The sequence below is a fragment of the Anoplophora glabripennis genome, unplaced genomic scaffold, assembly GCF_000390285.2.
Source record: "Anoplophora glabripennis isolate ALB-LARVAE unplaced genomic scaffold, Agla_2.0 scaffold625, whole genome shotgun sequence".
Classification (NCBI taxonomy): domain Eukaryota; kingdom Metazoa; phylum Arthropoda; class Insecta; order Coleoptera; family Cerambycidae; genus Anoplophora; species Anoplophora glabripennis.
The window spans coordinates 169,738-189,790 of NW_019416831.1; the positions used below are offsets into that span (position 1 = coordinate 169,738).

At 33.7% G+C, this 20,053-nt stretch overlaps 1 protein-coding gene across 1 annotated transcript in view; it reads right to left on the bottom strand.

The window, feature by feature from the left end:
* LOC108912441 (neurogenic protein mastermind) overlaps positions 1–20,053 on the bottom strand; it is a gene marked incomplete at its 3' end in the record, with an annotated part of 200,995 nt that overhangs the window by 169,661 nt on the left and 11,281 nt on the right. The window contains exon 2 of the mRNA XM_023455527.1: positions 1,181–1,382. Within this exon, the coding sequence (XP_023311295.1) occupies positions 1,181–1,336 (156 nt within the window). The remainder of the gene's footprint in view (positions 1–1,180; positions 1,383–20,053) is intronic.

Below are 20,053 nucleotides of genomic sequence, written 5' to 3' on the forward strand. Positions count from 1 at the left end.
CCTTGTGTTTTCCATTGTTGATTTTTTTGTGAATATTATACAAATACCTATAGGTACTAAATATTTATATAAAAATACATAATAAATATTATATTATTAATATATTTATAAGGTTTTATGTAGTTTCCATGGGAATAAAAATAGAATTTTGTATTTGATTAGGTAAATATTTGAAACCTATGACATAAATGGTTTCGTCCAATTAAATGCAAAATCCTTATTCTTATTTATTATTCTTATTGTACAAAAACATCAAAACTTTCGTTACAAACGTACTTTAAAGAAGTTTTACACGTTATTGAAATGTAACCTTTGCATTTTCACTCCTCTCATCTCAGCACTGATAAAGTCGTGGTTTTTATTAAAAAAATCCATAACCATTAACAAATCTACTTCTGGCAAATTAGAAGAATCTGCTTTTACGGAATTTGCTTCTATTTTTTAAATTTAATACGCACAAACGCCAAAACATTCTGTAGATCCAGAAACTCATCTGGAAATAGAGCCAAGCCGACTGACCGACCCATGCGGTGACGTCATTGCATTGCCACGGCTGAGACAAATATTCGCATTTTAAAAATCATATAGTTTGAAAACTGCTCAACGGATTGCGTTGAAATTTTCAGGATCGCCTAATCATGAGCAATACTTAGTGTACACATAAAAACGTCTTTGGAAATTTACTGAATGACCCCATTGTCCAATAACATTTTATCAGCAAAATTTGAGATACCGTTTTGTACAGAAAAAATGGAAAAGAAAATTATTATAAAATTAATATATGTTTTAAAACTTAATGAAATAAAAAACAAAGTGGTAAAACAAATCTTACACCGAGGCAGAAAATAACTTCAAATATGTATTTTTCCAAACCAATTAAAAAGCAAGCCACTGGTACTGTTTATATTAAAAACAATACTCGTTACTTTGTACAGTATTTAATTCCCTGACTCTTTCAAGATTACCAATTTTAGTATTGAATACCACGAAAAGTTGTCTTTCTACAGTCTGTTCAATGAAAAATCCCACGTTAGTTCCAGTAATAGGAACGAAGTAGAAATTATTCTGACGTATCTATAACTCTGATCAGTAATGGGACCTCGAATGGAACTAACACAAATGTTCGCCGCAACGGTAACAAAAGGCGAACAAAACGACTTAATAATGCAAAACAACTCACCACGTGCACGCTGCTCTGAATGGAGTCCTGCTGCTTCTTATCTTTGCTCTTGGGCACCCGCTTGGCCTTGGCGTCCAAGTAGCGCTGTTTCAGCTGCAGGGTGTCCTGTAGGTTCTGTTCGCACAGACCTGTGAAGGACTGATCGAAGCGCGGCATAGAGTCGTTTTGTCTTCTCCGATACGACTCAATCCTCCGGCGAAGTCTGCAAAGAAAGAAAAAGAATCGATAAATAAAAAAAATTAAAGACGACCGTCTACAGCCTGATTCACTTAGAAATCGGTGGGAAGTACAAAGTTGGTTGGTTGAGAAAAATGTTGTAAGCGTTCTCTTGAATGAAAATTGAAACTAGCGTCCATAAGAACAACTGACTATCGTTAACAAAAATTTTGAACCTTTCGAAAAATTGTAATGGGAGTTGACCTAGGACGTTGGTTTATATGTACAGGGTGTTTCGCATAAAAACCGACACAGAGCAGGGGTATGTAGAGAAACCCAAAATATGGTGAATTAACTCAACTTATCTTTATACTAAGCTGCACCTTAAAGAAGTTATAGGCTTTCTTTTTATTTTATTTGGTATATATCATTGATATAATAAGCGCTTTTAAATATATAAATAATATTTTCGGACACTAAGGGACATCTATGGGAGAGTGGAAAGGTATTTGTATTTAAATTTTTAAAAAAGAGGAAGATAACACTATCGGTTGCCGAAAAACGTCGCTTCGCGTAGAGTAAAGAGCGTTTCTCGTGGAGTTTTTGTTCGAGTTTTGTAAAATGGTTAGCTGTCGTGGGTGTCGGCAAAATAATTACTATTGCTAATTATTACGTGATTTGCACGGATTAAAACCACGATTCGCAATAAAAGGCATCGCTGTTTAGTTTCAGTAAGTTTTAGTTGAAGAGCGTGCCAGATTTTCTTGTAAATTGTCTGATACGTCTCCATTGTTAGGGAATTCGGCATTGGAGGTAAGCGTGCACAAAATTTCTATAAAAATATAATTCAAGTCCTAACTCATTACAGAACAACGTTATTTATTTGTTTTTATCTACACTTTTAGACGTTTTACCTGGGAGGTAGTAGTTTTTATCCTACGATAATTTTTTTTGGAGGAATCCCCCAGCGAGTTCTATAAGCCAGAGTTTTGTACGCCAGAGTTTTGTCATCGGTCGGAAAAGAAACCGCTGCAGATTTAAATACAATCCACTATTCCAGTTGGCCAGCGACCATCCCTCGTCCCGCAGAAAAGGTACCACCTCATCGCGTGTCCTGTTACATCTTAAGGCGAAGTACCAAGCATTTAATAGTTTCGAAGACTCAACCTTTTTCCTTTTCCACCGATTCGATAGATCAATATTAGCCATAAGTGTTGGCACCTTTGTAAATAAAATTAGTTTAAGATTATTTAGCATAAGAATTTCCATTACCCGACCATACTTGAAACAGTTGTCGGTTACAATTTTGCAAGGGTCCTTTGGCATATATTTTTTTTAGATGTGTATTTATATAATTATATGTTTTGTCTTCCTATACTAGTGTCCATATACATTTAAATTTAAAGTACCCTGTACAAATATTCAAATCATATTATAATAAATCTATATTGAATGTTTAGTGGTTTCCTCATTATAGTTCTCAAAGTAAGTTTTCGATTGAGGGTACTTAGAAATTACTGAAATCACTTGGCGCCCTAAAATCTGTTTAATTTTCTTGTGTTTTGTTAATTTGTTTATTTTTGTTGTAAGAACCCACGCCCCCACTGAAAATCTAACTAGCCAAAAAAAAAGAGGATTAATTCCAAAGAAAGGGTTACAGCTTTGAAAGTGGAGTTTCAAATTTCGAAAAAATCTCAGTTATACTTGAATTTAGAAAAACCAAATTTCGTACACGGCGTGAGTGTACCAAGAGCATTAATCGACAGGAAGTCAAGTGAAGCATTATAAAGGGTTGATAAGGGATGATGCACCATTACAAATTTTTACCCGTGAGACAGAGCGTATTGAAGTTTTAATGATCGTAGGATATGGTGATACTTTTCATGATTTGCATCTCGATCGGGAACGTATTTCTAAATCAACCGTTTCAATGTACAGGGTGGGGCAGAGTGAGGCCTCTGATTTTTTTTTATTTTATTTTAATATTAGAAACAAACAGGTTAGAAACAACCTAATTACATGTTTCTAGGAAAAAGAAAAAGAAATGTATAAACATGCACATACCTATCTAACTTACCTAATTAAAATACAAAATAAAATTCAAAATAAACTGCAGCAAGGGAGCAGCCGGGCAAATAGAACCAGGACAATCAATTTCAAGTAAAATCTATATTACGGATAACTCTATTAAATGTTATTAATGTAGTATCAAAAATGTCTATAGATATTCTATGTCTGTGTCTATTGAAAATATTACACATATCACTAATAAGAGTACTAGAACTGACATAAAAAATTAATTGTGTTGGACGTATACGGTGGTCAGGTATATTTAAATTTATCTGTGACAATAGATAAGGAGCGTCATAACCTCCATTCAGCACTTTATGTAAAAATGTTAATTTTCGGGCAATTCTTCTATTTTCTAACTTACAGATCTTAAACTGTTTTCGCAATGGCTCATAGGAAGCAAATCCGGGACTAATATGATATTTTTTGTAATAAAGATACTTTATAAATTTGTTTTGGATTTTTTCAAGAGCATCCCTAAGATACTGTTTTGAAGGGTCCCAAATAATAGATCCATATTCTAAACGACTACGAATAAGAGTATTAAATAAATATAAAATAGAATTAATATTTTTAAAATCAACTGTTACTCTTTTAATGAAACCCAAAAGTTTATATGAAGCATTAGTTAATTCATTCACATGGTTTTTAAAACTCAAATTAGGTTGAAAGTTAATTCCTAGATCTTTAAAGTCATAAATTCTAGACAAAATATTGTTATTCATTGTATAAACATAATGTTCAGGCGTACGTGCTTTACTAAATGTCATNTCCTTTGGCATATTTTTTTTTTAGATGTGTATTTATATAATTATATGTTTTGTCTTCCTATACTAGTGTCCATATACATTTAAATTTAAAGTACCCTGTACAAATATTCAAATCATATTATAATAAATCTATATTGAATGTTTAGTGGTTTCCTCATTATAGTTCTCAAAGTAAGTTTTCGATTGAGGGTACTTAGAAATTACTGAAATCACTTGGCGCCCTAAAATCTGTTTAATTTTCTTGTGTTTTGTTAATTTGTTTATTTTTGTTGTAAGAACCCACGCCCCCACTGAAAAGCTAACTAGCCAAAAAAAAAAAAAAAGTGGATTAATTCCAAAGAAAGAGTTACAGCTTTGAAAGTGGGGTTTCAAATTTCGAAAAAATCTCAGTTATACTTGAACTTAGAAAAACCAAATTTCGTACACGGCGTGAGTGTACCAAGAGCATTAATCGACAGGGAGTCAAGTAAAGCATTATAAAGGGTTGATAAGGGATGATGCACCATTACAAATTTTTACCCGTGAGACAGCGTATTGAAGTTTTAATGATCGTAGGATATGGTGATAGAAGTCGGAGCAGTGACGGAGTAGTGGATACTTTTCATGATTTGCATCCCGATCGGGAACGTATTTCTAAATCAACCGTTTCAATGTACAGGGTGGGGCAGAATGAGGCCCCTGATTTTAAGGGTTAATTGTAAGAGAACGGTTCGGGATACATAAAAAAAGTTTGTATTGCTCAAAAGTACATATAATGCCGTTTTGTTTTTCATTATTTTTTGAAAATGATATTGTTCAAGTGGCGGCTTTGGCGAGAAATGCACATATTGAGCCTTTCGAAGAAGTTTTCGGTAACTCTTCCCAGCATATCTTTCGAAATTCCAACGATGACGACCTCAATGGCCTTCTGCGGGGCCAATGAAAATCCCCCCGCACAGAGATCAGATGACCAGGAAAGAGCTCTTGCAAAATTTCGCGTGAACGACGGGCAGTATGGGCCGTGGCTCCATCTTGTTGAAACCAGAAGGCTTCTGTGGCGTGTTCCTCGCCATACTCTTCCATTTTGGGACGCAAAATGTTCTCCAACATGTCACAATAGCGTGCCGAATTCACAGTAACAGTCAATCCTTCTGAGTTAAATAAATAAGGCCCAATAATACCTATAGAGGACACAGCACACCAAACTGTTACTTTGGGGCTGTGAAGAGGTCTTTCATGCAGTCGACGGGGGTTTTCAGATGCCCAGTTACGAAAGTTTTGTTTGTTTACTGTGCCATTGAGATGAAAATGCGCTTCGTCGCTAGTTCATACAACATTACCGGGGGGTACAGCAGTCAGGATTGCATCGCAAGCATCTCTACGTCTCACAAAGTCTTGTGGGCTCAATTCCTGTGCTAACACCAACTTGTAGGGGTGCAGGTGAAGATCTGAGTGTAAGATCCGCCTTACACTTCTGGACGACATTCGAAGCGCAGCAGCATGTTTCCGCGCAGATCGCGTTGGAGAATGTTCAATCAACGCTCTTAGTGCCGTGATGTTTTCGGGTGTTCGCAAACTTTTAGGTCGCCCAACTGGTTTCATAGAAACTGCAGATCCTGTCGCCCTTACATCACGGATCCATTTCCTGGTTTTAGGATCAGGAACACTGTCGATGTCGTGACGATTCAATCCAAAGCGGACCCGAAAAGCCCTCTGCGTCGCCACAACGCTTTCGCCGTTTTTGAAGAACGTCTCCACAACAAAGCATGGTGACTACTGAAAAGTGAAAACGGCATTGTTCCCTCCACCTAACGGCACCAGCCCCACTCCTCTATTCGGTCTGAGGACCCTTCAGCGATTTTTTGAAACTAGGGAGCTCATTCTGCCCCACCCTGTATTTTTGACATGTGTTGTCAAGATAATCACTATTAGACAAAAAAACGACGCGGGGTTGTTATGGAGCTAGGAACTTTCAAAGGTAACTTGATGGACTACAAACTTAATGGACTAAAATCGAGACTAAAATATTTTTGTATAATTTATAAGAAAATTATTTTCAAAGTTCGATATCTCAAGAACGGTGAAGTTTAGGTACATGATGTGCTATACGAATTTTGTTTAGAATTTCGAGAAATATTGAAATGTGGAATAATATACAAGGGGTTCCATTACAGAAAAAGCAACTTTGTTTTGTCGTAATTTTTTGACTGATCCTGTATTCTTAATTTCTCTTTATTGTAATAGATTTTAAAAAAACCCTAAAACTTATTTTTGTTTGTAGGCTGGTTGAATGATTTCCAGGCTGGTTGCCACGTCATCGATTTACAGCTCTTGACGTTTCGAGAGATATATCGCTCTCTTCTTCAGAAGTTACTCTGAAACTGGAGATCTACTCATCTTGTCACTATTTATATTTAATGTGGTCACTGATCCATTATGATGATGATGGACGACTCTCGCAGATCGACGCCACCATCCTTGTTGAAATTGTTCGAATTTTTATAAATTTCTAATGCTTCTCTGTATAGTCGGGGCCAAAATCTTCTCTCTCACCACCATGTTGACTTCACTCAGATCCACTGTGTGTCCCTTGTCCGCCCTATGCTCTGCTAGTGCCGATTTTTCCCAGTTGTTATTTTTGAGGCGACTTTTGTGTTCCTTTAGCCTCGTGTTGATGTGCCTTCCTGTTTGTCCTATGTACACACCGGCACCGGGGTCCTGGAGCTGATCGTTGTTGCAGGTCTTTGAAATCGGGCATCTTTTGAAGAAACACAGTATTCAGCACTGTAAAGAAGGTGGCGGCAGCGTTTCCAGGGACGGTGACGTGGATCTGCCAGGTATATGGAAGAGAGTCATCCGTGAAAGCAACCCACTGAAACGTCAACAACGCGTATGAGGTCACTCACCGGAACATCATGGATCAGTGACTACATCCAATATAAATAGTGACAAGATTAGTACTTCTCCAATTTCAGAGTAACTTCTGAACAAGACAGCGATATGTCTCTCGAAACATCAAGAGCTGTAAATCGACGACGTGGCAACCAACCCGGAAATCATTCCAACCGTTTATATCCTATGATTTTTCGATAGCTATCTCACTTTAGGAGACAATCGACCGTTTCCATACATATCAGCGACCCTGTATATTCAGTTTATTTAAAGAGAAATAATTGCTATTGCAATATCAAACGAATTACACGATATTTAAAGAGAAGTTCAAGAATTGCTTCAATAAAACTGCAAATAACGGAGTTACAGCTTTTTAAAAAGAGATTTTATATGTTTCCCGAATAAAAACCATTCATTTGAATGGGAATTGAATTGCTTTCTCAGTGGTTTATTGAATTAACTATTAAATTCTACACAACTTTGCCCATTTAAGCTTTTCGGTATATATATAGTAATAGTTTCCATGATTCTTGTTGTGCAGTGATAATTAAATATGTTTCAGTAAGGATAAAATAACGGAAATAGGAATGTTAATATCATAAACTTGTTCTTAATTACAGTCAACTAACAACAATACGACATAGATGCTACAGGTAGACGCCATAAAAATGGTAGTACATAGTAGCAAATTTACTTTTAAGCATCATGGCATCTAGTGGCAGCACCTGGTAAGTACAACTGGAATTTGAAAAAATTGAAAATAAAGAAATTTACGTTGAATTCAAAACTAAAACAAAGATGGGTTTCCATTTAAAAAAATTGTTTACAAACGTTTTAAAACAATCATAATGATTGCAGGCTAATCCAAAGAAATCATGGGACTTCCGCATACATTCGTTTATAAAAAAAATTGACTATTACCTAAAAACTTAGAGTTTCTATTATTTATAGTTACAAAATTGCCCAAAAACTTATTTTTACAAAATTTCATCAATAAAATCTACATATATATGAACTTTAAACCGCTATACAAGTTTTCGTAATACTGCTTTAAATTTGTGAATAAGCAATAGAAGAAAGTTGCCTATCTTGTATATGATTTTGACATAAGGTGTAGATACTGAAATGTTTTGGAATATTTATATGTATTTTTTGTAATAAAAAGGTTACAAGATTGCCAAAACTGATATTGTCTGAAGATAATTAAAATTTTAAAACGATTTGTCATTACCCATTCTGAAAACGAAAAGCGATTGAATTTTGAAACTTGTGGTTGAGAAATATTTTATTTGTTATGTCTGCTTTTGCAGTGCAAGATTTTTGGTTAGGCAAAATTATTTCCATAAAAAAATAACATCTGACTCATCCTTTTGGCGTAAAGATTTATTCGAGGATTTATTTTATTAATTTTTTCATTTTTCTTTACTGGTGTCAAAATACCCAAATAAATAATGAAAAAACCCACAATTTTGTCCCCATAATTTCGAAGTAAGTGGAATCTGACATAGCATATGATTCAAATAACGAGAAATAAATTTTACATGCAAAAATCTATTCTATTTAATGTATGCCCACAACAATGGCCGCTTGTGGCTACTAAATCGCAGTGCCTCTGGTTTTAGTGTATTCTGGTATTGTTATCCGGTAAATTTATTTCTGGATTTATGAATCTGCAATTGAAAACACAATTATACACTTAAATTCATGAATTATTATTCTGTTGCTTTGACTAACAGCTTAACGGTTGCCAGTTAATAAATCAAATAAATTTTGCCAGCGAACATAAATATTTATGCTTTATTTCATTTTCAAATGCTGTATTATGACTGAATGGGGATATCGTTCAGCCAAGTTTTCAACTGCTGTATCACTGAAGTATTTATATTTGGCCACTGTTTCGACCATTTCTAAACAAATATATAATTTCGTGCACATTAAGATCTAATATTAGTAGTATTATTACACTCTGTACTTTATTAAAATGATTTTAAAATTATTACTCTTACATGAACGAAGCTGTACAGCTTTCCATAAATAGCTTTAATAGTTAATTTAATGGTTTGATGAATACACAAATTTGGAAGTTAATGTGAAGAAATTGAAAAATTTAAATACCTAACTGCTTTATGACTAAGAATAAAATTATACGTCCCTATAGCTAGTGATTGGGTACATATAAAATTACAACATCCTTAGTATAATACAGACTACTAAAATAATAGGTCTAATACTTCACGATACCTACATTGTTATATTGCGGAGAATTCATTACTAAAACTTTAAGTGGAATTTGCATAGGTTTTGGTTATGAAATGAGAATAATGATGTCACGATAATGCAATAGTTTGTTAGCTCAGACTACATTAATGGCATTGATAAAATTATCGATGATGTTAATTGTACAGGGTGACTCAAAAAGTTAGGTTCATCCATTTCACTCACTATTTTTATAAACTAGAAGGCAATTATCAGTCATTTCAAATTTCGGGCGTGTCAGAAAGATCGGGAACATGCTTAGCCATAGACTGAAGAGCGAGCGGGAAACAAGTGGGCGATTTTTTAAAAGAAAAAACTATAATATTTATTATAAAAAAAGTTATTTTGAATTAGAATTATAAAAATAATCCATTAGGGGAATAATACAGGGTGGTAACTTTAAGTGGGGGGTCAGTTTTTCAGGAGTAATAGTACGTGTTCCTCTGAATACGAATTTGAAATTATTTTTTTTAATCAAATAAATAGTTTAGTTGTAGCTAGTTTTTTAAAATGCACCTTAATTTTTGTGTACGCCACCACTGGGAGACGTAATAGTACAATATCAGCATTGCCAATTGTTTTTAAATCAACCTACATTGTGCGGAGTTATGGAAAATAATTTGGTAAAAGAGACTCTTTTTGTACAACTTAGCGACGTGTTGTTTTAAAGTCACCATATATTTTTGTTATCACCGAAAATTAAAAAAAAACATTATTTATAAAAAATTTTTAGATGATTTATTAAACATTAACTAATATTGGTCCGTAGAAATGTAAATAACCTTTTTTTATTAATTAACAGTTAGACAGCGAAATTAATGCAAAATAATTTAGTAAAAACAGATTTTCCATGACAACGACGTGTTATTTTAGTCACCACATTTGTCAATATGAACGAAGCGCCGGACATTAAAAAAAATGTTTTTAAAATTAAAAATGTCCACGTACTCTGTTACTTACGTATTAATCAATATTGGTATGTAGATACCTTACTAATTACTGTAAATAAAACTGTTATAAAATAATTATTCTTGCTGTTAAAAAACTAACATAACAAATAATAAATGAAAATACTAATCTAATTGATATGAAATATGTATATATTTTTTAATCGTTTCAAGTACAAACAATTATGTGTTTAATTAGTGAATCTTAGTATCAATGACCTCTGAGATTAACCTGGTTTAGCTGAACTATACCACTGTCACTACGTACGCGTATGTAAAGAAATATGGTATGTTTCCACACTTTTTTCTTATTCAGCTACTTCAGTAGTAAATCGGTGCTGGACATATTAAATTTATCCAAAATAAAACAGCAACAAAATTAAACAATAAACAGTCTGAATTTAAGCAGAATCCGACCCTGATCGGGACGCTTACGAAGGGAGGCAACGGAGGTTAGCCTGCCCTGCTCTGTTGACATGTCATTTCTTTGTTTTAAATATCGGCTACCGCTAATTGACTCCACACCTGGTATGATGTGACGGGATGGAAACACACTAAAAACCAACTGCCATGTTAATTCGGCGAAACGGAAATGGTCGAATATGTCGCCACTGTACCGGTCTGTTACATTTTTATTTTAGTTTTCCATTTTATATACAGGGTGATTCATTAACAATGGGAAAATCGAAAGCTGAAGATACTACAGGTGAAATGGTGACCATTGACGCAAACATACCTTATCCGAAAGTTGATAGTTTAGGAAATATAGGGTGTTGAAAGTTAAAATTTTAAATCGTTTTTTTGCGATTATTTTGAAAATATGTAGGTTAGGAACTTGAAAACTTGTGAAACTATATTTTTTTAAACGACGAATAAGATGCGTGTTGCAATTTCAGCATTGCTCATAGAGGGCGTCACTTACGACCAATTTTACCGAAAATTTAGTTAATAACTTTTTGCCCTGTATGTCTAATACGAAACTTGATTCAAAACCTGAAAGAGCAATATTTTTTCCATTAATTATGTATTCTTGTTTCATTTCGGTATCTCGATCCGTTTTCGAGAAAAATCGTTCAACATTTAAAAGATTTATATGCTATAAAAATGAGGTGAATAAACAGATTATTAGTAAATAATCACAACATGAGTATATTGTTGTGTATTTCATTTATCATTATTGATTACTGTTTTCTATTAGTTTACTTGTTAAGTATTGCTTCATAGTTTATATTATTTAAAAGAATTAAATTTTGGATTATGTATTGCTGCTAGAGAACATCCAATTAAGAAAAGTAACACGCCAAAGAGCAGTACCTCATAGCGGTGGTGCGAAAATTTGCTTTTTAATAACTTTTCGGTTAAATTATGAGATTTGACAACAATGTATAGCCCAGTTCCCAATTATGCATGCGCTGAGACTAACGTGCGCCGTTGTTTGAAATCACACTAGCTTCTCCAGTGGTAGCGTTATAAATTACTAAAAAAGTGTTAAAAAAATTAAGTTTTCACAGCGAAGTTTGAAAAAATAAATGATAAATTGATACGTGTTTCAAAAGGTCGAAGGTAGCCTCCGTATAAATATGACCTTCAATAAAAGTTACACTCTGTAAAGGTGCTTCTGTGAGTCCACCAAACAACACAGGCGAGTAAGTGAGGAAATGTGGGTTGAGAAAGAAACAATTCATATTCTGGTAATCATATTCTTACACTGCCGTTTTAAAATTTAACTTTTTCTAAAAGTTTTATGTTTTATACACAATTTAATTCTCTTAGTATTTATTAATTCCATTTGGAAGGACTCTAGTCTTTGTCAAAGGTGTTAGAGCAAGAAAAATAAAATTTATTTCTTTGAAAGATATAGTTCAATATGTCAGGTGTATATTTTTGAATTAATTATATTTCTATTTAAATAATTATTAATTACTATCTATTTACTGGACATTGCTGGTATAATCCAATGCTAGTTGGGGCATATAGCCCATAAAGTTGTTTCTCGCAAAATCTTCAGTTAAAGAATCTTATCTATGAAGTTAGATATGTTTTGCATATATACATATTTGATATTGAAGAATATTGTTTAACTTCATTTGATAGGATTAAAAAAGAATGTATTTGAATTTATCTGGATTAGCTTAATATTATTAATTCATATTCTAAGTTTAGAAAGTTAAGGACTGGATCTATCTAAATCAACATGTAGAGATTGTTCACTGTTAGATACGTTCAATACATTCTCTAACCCCTGAGCGGCTTCCCTTATATTAGAGTGAGGGGGAAACCCTTCAATGAATGGTTTGATACGTTGTAATCCTGTAACATAACAATTTCGCTCCTGTGTTCGAAACACGACGTGTAAAGTATTGACACATCTCATAGAAACTGAATAAAGAATAACTTTTTTCTATAAAAATACTGGGCAATCGGATGAAAATTCGAATAAGTAAGTGTAACTACAAAAATTTCTTGTAGTTTTCTCAACAAAAGACGTCCACGTGCCAATTTTGTTTATCTCTATAAGCTTTTAATTAATTTTTCAGGCAATGCGAGGAAAGCTGCACCTATAATTTTAAAGCGTTTTGTAAAACTGCTGTAAGTGTTGTCCGCGGCACGCGCATACTGTTTAAATCAATAAATCAAACGATCCCTCATACACCGAGATTACTGTTCGGAATAGAGCAAAGTAACTGCAAGCCAGAACTGTGCCGTAGCTGTTTCAGTCCTTAGAATAATTCAAAGTTTTTAATCCACTTCTCAATTTTTGTATTAAAGAAAAGCAAAATTTATGTATTTTGCTCCAATAACATGTCTATTTGACCGTATTTTTGTTTCTTCTCATTACAACTATTTAGTAAGAATAGGTAAGTATAGATATTAACATATTCATAGAAATCTGTCGAGAAACTAAAATAAAAAAATTGTGGACACTGTACATTAACGGTGACAATGTTTCGAAAACATCATCTACGTAGTATTAAGTTTGTCTATCATTTGATATGCCATTACATATTGTAGAAAAAATGTACAGGGTGATTCATTAACAATGAGAAATCCGAAAGATGAAGATACTAAACGTGAAATGGTGACCATTGGTGCAAACGTGCCTTATCCAAAAGTTGATAGTTTAGCAGTACGTAAAAGACTAGTACTTATACCTGGATTTTCGGTCACTCTAACCAAAACTTCCTCTTCCTGCTCAACCGAAAGCGCTGTTACTACATTTCGGATGGAAAGATCATGTTTCGCCTAAGCGATTGTACAAATTTCAAAATAGTTTTTGATTTGGTTGTCTTCGGTTGGGATATAATTCAGAATATCTTCTAGCTGAGGCAATATCATTGAAATTTTCTTGCGTAAAGATACAGATCATACCTCTCATTTCATTATTCAAAAACTCATTGTAACGCAGCATTTTCAAAATTTTATCACAAATAATTATTATTACTACAAGTAAAAACACAAAAAATAATAATTCATTTTACAGCGTTGTCATTATTTGCCGGGTTCTATGGCAGAGATGATATTATTTTGTTTTATGAGAAACAGCCTACTAGACGCAGTTTGGTTTGTTTCGCTTTTAATTACTCTTTTGATAAAAACATAGTGTCCGTTAAACCGATTTTTCTAAAAAAACGGATCGATGCATTAATTAATGGAAAAATGATTAGGTACTCTTTCAGGTTTTGAATCAAATTTCATGTTAGACATAGGTACAGGGAAAAAGTTATTAACTAAATTTTCGATAAAATTGGTCGTATGTGGCGTCCTCTATGAGCAACGCTGAAATTGCAACACGCATCTTATTCGTCGTTTAAAAAAATATAGTTTCACAAGTTTTCAAGTTCCTAACCTACATATTTTCAGTTGTCTGTGTTGTTTGGTGGAGTCACAGAAGCACCTTTACAGAGTGTAACTTTTATTGGAGGTCATATTTATACGGAGGCTACCTTCGACCTTTTGAAACACGTATCAATTTATCATTTATTTTTTCAAACTTCGCTGTGAAACCTTAATATTTTTAACACTTTTTTAGTCATTTATAACGCTACCACTGGAGAAGCTAGTGTGATTTCAAACAACGGCGCACGTTAGTCTCAGCGCATGCATAATTGGGAACTGGGCTATGCATTGTTGTCAAATCTCATAATTTAAACGAAAAGTTATTAAAAAGCAAATTTTCGCACCACCGCTATGAGGTACTGCTCTTTGGCGTGTTACTTTTCTTAATTGGATGTTCTCTAGCAGCAATACATAATCCAAAATTTAATTCTTTTAAATAATATAAACTATAAAGCAATACTTAACAAGTAAACTAATAGAAAACAGTAATCAATAATGATAAATGAAATACACAACAATATACTCATTGTTGTGATTATTTACTAATAATCTGTTTATTCACCTCATTTTTATAGCATATAAATCTTTTAAATGTTGAACGATTTTTCTCGAAAACGGATCGAGATACCGAAATGAAACAAGAATACATAATTAATGGAAAAAATATTGCCCTTTCAGGTTTTGAATCAAGTTTCGTATTAGACATACAGGGCAAAAAGTTATTAACTAAATTTTCGGTAAAATTGGTCGTAAGTGACGCCCTCTATGAGCAATGCTGAAATTACAACACGCATCTTATTCGTCGTTTAAAAAAATATAGTTTCACAAATTTTCAAGTTCCTAACCTNCAGAGTGTTCAAGTTTAAAATGAGAATTGATTTTTTATTCGTAAAACGAAAACCCCTTTTTAGACTTTGTTGAAACTTGGCAACTTTGTTTGTAATAATAATAATAATAATACTCATTTTCTCACATAATTTAATTTGTCCTATTTTCTCCAGTGGCGTCACAACAAGATACTAGCTTGATAAAAATAGAAAAAAATATGGTACGCCACTGCTTTTTGGTAAATTTGAAATTTTTCTCAGATTTAGCTATCAAAAATACAACTTTTTTGTCATTTACTTTTTTTCCTATCTCGCTTTATTTAGTAAGAAATAAAACATTTTCATGAATAGGTTCGAGATTTGCTTCATTTATTTATTTACTTGTTACAAAGTGTGCCGTGAATATGTCTGTTTTTGAGTTGCCAAGGTTTTGTAGCAATGGTTTCACGTTTGTTGACGTTCTTTAATTAAGTTTTTTCGATTGACGGTTTTCGGTTTTAATCATATACATTTCTGTTTCTCATAAAAATGCCTTTTCAGTTTAGTAATGAAGAGTGTGCAGACATGCATTATTTGTATGGATTTTGCGATGGAAACTCTGCTGGTGCTGCTCGCGAATACAGAAGGTTTCCCAGCTGAAGACAACCCCATCCAAACGTTTTTGTAAAAATACACCAACAGTTTAGAAGCCAAGGTTTAAAACCGTTCCGAGCAGTGTAAATTTGGCAAAGGCGTGGGAGACAAGAGCAACGAATTTTAAATATGTTTGCAAAAAATACGACAATTAAGTACTCGGCCGGCATCAAGGCTATTAAATGTATCTAAAACCAAGATATGGAAAACTTTAAGACAAAATGGTATGTATCCGTACCATTTACAGTCCGTACAAGCATTATAACCTGAAGATGCACAACGTCGCGTACATTTTTGTAATTGGGTACGTAATAAGTTAAGAGAAAATCCAGTTTCTTAATAAAATTATTTGGACGGATGAGTCCTGTTTCACAAGACGTGGTGTAGTAAATTTCCATAATCTCTACGTTTGGGATAATGAAAATCTCCGTCTGATCGACCTATGCGGTTCCAACAAGAATTTAGTGTAAACGTTTGGATGGGAGTGTTTGGCGATTTTTTGTTGGGACCTTACATCCTGCCCAACAGTTTAAGCGGTCAATTATTTCTTGAATTTTTAACTGCCCAGCATGATAACATGCTAGACGAGATGTTCCTCTTCAACAACGAATAGACTCGTTTTTTCAATTAGATGGATGCCCTTCCCATTACTCTTTGGTGGTACGAAACTGGCTGAATACAGAGTATCCACAGAGATGGGTGGGTCGTGGAGGTCCAGTTAGGTGGCCTCCGCGATCGCCTGATCTAACACCTTTGGATTTTTTGTTTGGGGATTTATTAAGGATGCAGTTTACTCTACGCCTGTTAACTCGTAAGAGGAACTTGTACGAAGAATCCGGAATGCTGCTCTCAGAATAACTCCACATCATTTGAGAGACGTTAGGCGGTCTTTGATACGTCACTGTAATTTGTGTGTAGAACGAAATGACGAATACAATAAGTTGTTTTTCCATACCGTGTTGTTTATTTTTTTTATTATCTTACAATAAACTGTGTGAAACAAAAAGTTTTATTTCTGTCTAAACAAAGCGAGATAGGAAAAAAGTAAATAACAAAAAAGTTGTATTTTTGATAGCTAAAATTGAGAAAAATTTCAAACTTACCAAAAATCAGTGGCGTACCATATTTTTTTCTATTTTTATCAAGCTGGTATCTTGTTGTGACGCCACTGGAGAAAATAGGACAAATTAAATTATGTGAGAAAATGAGTATTATTAATACAAACAAAGTTGCCAAGTTTCAACAAAGTCTAAAAAGGGGTTTTCGTTTTACGAATAAAAAATCAATTCTCATTTTAAACTTGGAACACTCCGTAAATCGAAAACGACGCATCTATACATATATGTTTACATGAACTTTTCTTTTTTAAAGGACTTTTAGTACAAGTTGTGAAAGTCCTGCTACAAAAAACGCGGACACCCTGTATGTAGAAATATTTTTTTTTGTATTTTTCCCAGCACTTTTTCGTGAATTTTTGCTATTTTTGACCTGTTTTTTGAGGTTAGGAAATTCCTGTGATGTGATAGCTCTATTCTGACACCGGATTCGTGATCAGGAAGTAAAAATGCTACAGCTAACATATGTCGCATGAAAACTTTCTTTTTTGTATGGCTGTCCAATCATCAACATAAACTTGGTTCATCAATTGAAACGTTTCGGTTTTACCGAAGTTCAAACAAAGCTTAATATTAGCTCTCTGTTCGATGCTCATTTTTGTACCGATGCGCGATGACACAAACATACTGTCACTTCAGAAGCAATAACTCCGCTTCTATTCCTCCCAAATGTTATGAAATTTTGACAATACATCATCATGCGTGTAATTGCCAATAGATTCCTCACTAGAAGTAACTATTTTTGAAAAGTCCAGCTTACTTTTGAAAGCACCTTGTATTTCTTCTATCATTATAAATTGAATTGTTTTCAAGAAAATCGCAGTTTGTTATAAATAACAGGAAGTTTTACAACAGTTCGAGTATCATTTCAGGTATTGCTAAGAAGGTCAACTTGAGCAAATGTTGAAATAATTTTTTGCACAAAATTGAATTCATAAATTTATTAATAATTAAATATAATAACAAATCAGTTTTATTATTTTTACAACAAAACTGTGATTTTTATGAAATAATCAAAATTTACGTTGAATTAAAAAGTTAAACTTCCCTCAGGACCCACATTCAATTTTCACATTTTCAAATTGCTCCTTTTTATCTTCTTTACGGAGGTGTATTAGTTTGTAAGTATACAGGGTGGCCGCCGGGGTATCCGAGATATTTCGTGCATGAATTCTTTGACTAATTTTAAGCAAAAATTACTCTATTCACTTTTCCTAAATTCCCAATAGTTCTTGAAATATTGGGGATTTGAAGTTGCTAGTTGGTATAGGTAGTTAGTTGCTAAAGACTAAATTACATTGTTACGACTAGAGGGCTTACAATTAGATAAAAATGTACTTTATTTTAATAATGACAGAGAAATAATTAAAGCTGCTCAATGTGACCTGTGCAATCTTCTGTCGAAGCTATCGTTTCCAGTTGTAGTTCTCCACACTATATTTCACCTCTTCAAATGCTGTATATGAATGTTCTCAATGACTTGGTCCTTGCAATTAGGCATCCCACTGAATATGTAAGTGTCTTCACATGTCCCCACATGAAAAAGTCCAATGGGTTGAGCTCCGGAGATCGCGGTCCCAAGCAATGGCACCACCATCGATTGGGTACTTTTAATTGAGGATATTGATGACACCTCTTTCATAATGGGACGGGCGCACCATCATGTAAAAAGAACATCATCCTTCTGATTTGAAGAGGAACGTCCTGAAGTAGTAGAAGTAGATCGTTTTCCAAAAAAAAAAACCACTCATCTCACTGTTCTTTGCGTCGAAGAAATGTAGTCCAATAAATTCATTATTAATTATTCCAGCCCAAACGTTTACGGAAAATCTTCTCTGAAAATGGGTTTCTCGAATAGCATGAGGGTTTTCGATTGCCCACGCATGATCGTTGTGGAAATTGTTGATTCCATCTCTTGTAAATGTAGCTTCCTCACAGAAAAGGGTTCTTGAAAGAGTATCCAGATGATTGTTCTACCATTAACAATGACGAACACTTTGAGGAAAATCCGTGGGGGAAAGTTCTTGTACTAGTACAAGGATCATTTTCAACAAGCTCAAGCACTTCTGCAGCATTGTTTCTTCGCATAAATTCTCTTTCACAAGTCGGTTCAGGGAGCGCACCTGTTAATCGAAGAGTTGTGAAGGTTCTATTGAACGTTTGCTTGTCTGGAAGGTGGCGGTTTGGATATAGTGTTGATATTCCTTAAATGAGGCGGTGGTACTACAGTTACAATATCCATACACGAAAATCATGTCCTCGTATTCTTCATTTGAATAAAGTAAAGGCATGATTTTAACACAAATGACGCAAAAAATAAAAATGGGCCAACTGCCGATGATGACAACGAACTGACAATCAACAATTTTTTTCTAATCCCATCTAATTATTATATTACCTAGCGTTACTTACAATGTAATTTACTCTTTAGCAACTACCCATACGAACTTCAAACCCCGATATTAAAAAACTGTTGGGAATTCGGGAAAACTGAATAGAATCATTTTTGCTTAGTCATAGAATTCATATACGAAGTGTCTCTGTTACCTCGGCGGACAGTCTGTATTTAAAAGTTTTCAATCACATTTAACCAAAAACATATTTAATGCTAGATGTTAATTTATGTAAAAACTGAAAACTTCTAATATCTATTTACAGTTACAAAGTTACTAAAAAACAAGAAAAATATATGTTCTAGTGAATAACTTTTGAAACAATTACATACAATCAATTACGTAAGTATAGGTTTGTACAGAGGCGGATTGGCTATGCGGGAACTCGGGAGGTTTCCCGATGGGCCGCGGTCATTTTGGGCCGGTCCGCGCTGTAGAAGGATGAAATATATTTTTGAAATAAAAATTTCAAAAAAAATTGAAAAGATGAAAAAAATTGAAAAAAAATTTGAAAAACAAAAATTGGAAAAAATTTTGAGCAATAAATTCGAAAAAAATCAAGGAAAAAATTTGGAAAGAAATGAAAAAAATATATATATTAACCTAGGGCAGTAAAATAGGAAATGTCGACTTCACCTTGGTCGACAATTACATGTGATCTGAGGCTTGAAAGCTTCAATTTTTAACAAACTGTGTGAGAAATTGGTCATATATGAACCAGAAATAACTCCTCAAAAACTAAGAGATGAATTAACAAGTTTAGCACACCAGTGGAAAAAACTTGTACAAACTCCATTGGACGAGTATGAAACACGTCAATGTGATGAAAGTGAAAGTGAAGAAATAGACTAGGCGGTATCTGTTTTGGTTTGGATGAATTGTATATCCACGGAGATTTTTGGCTTTTTGGCTTTCAAATACCACTAAAAATGAACATTTTTCTATGCGCATAAAAAAACGTGGGCTTAACTTTTGGCGGCACAATATGTTCAAAAAAT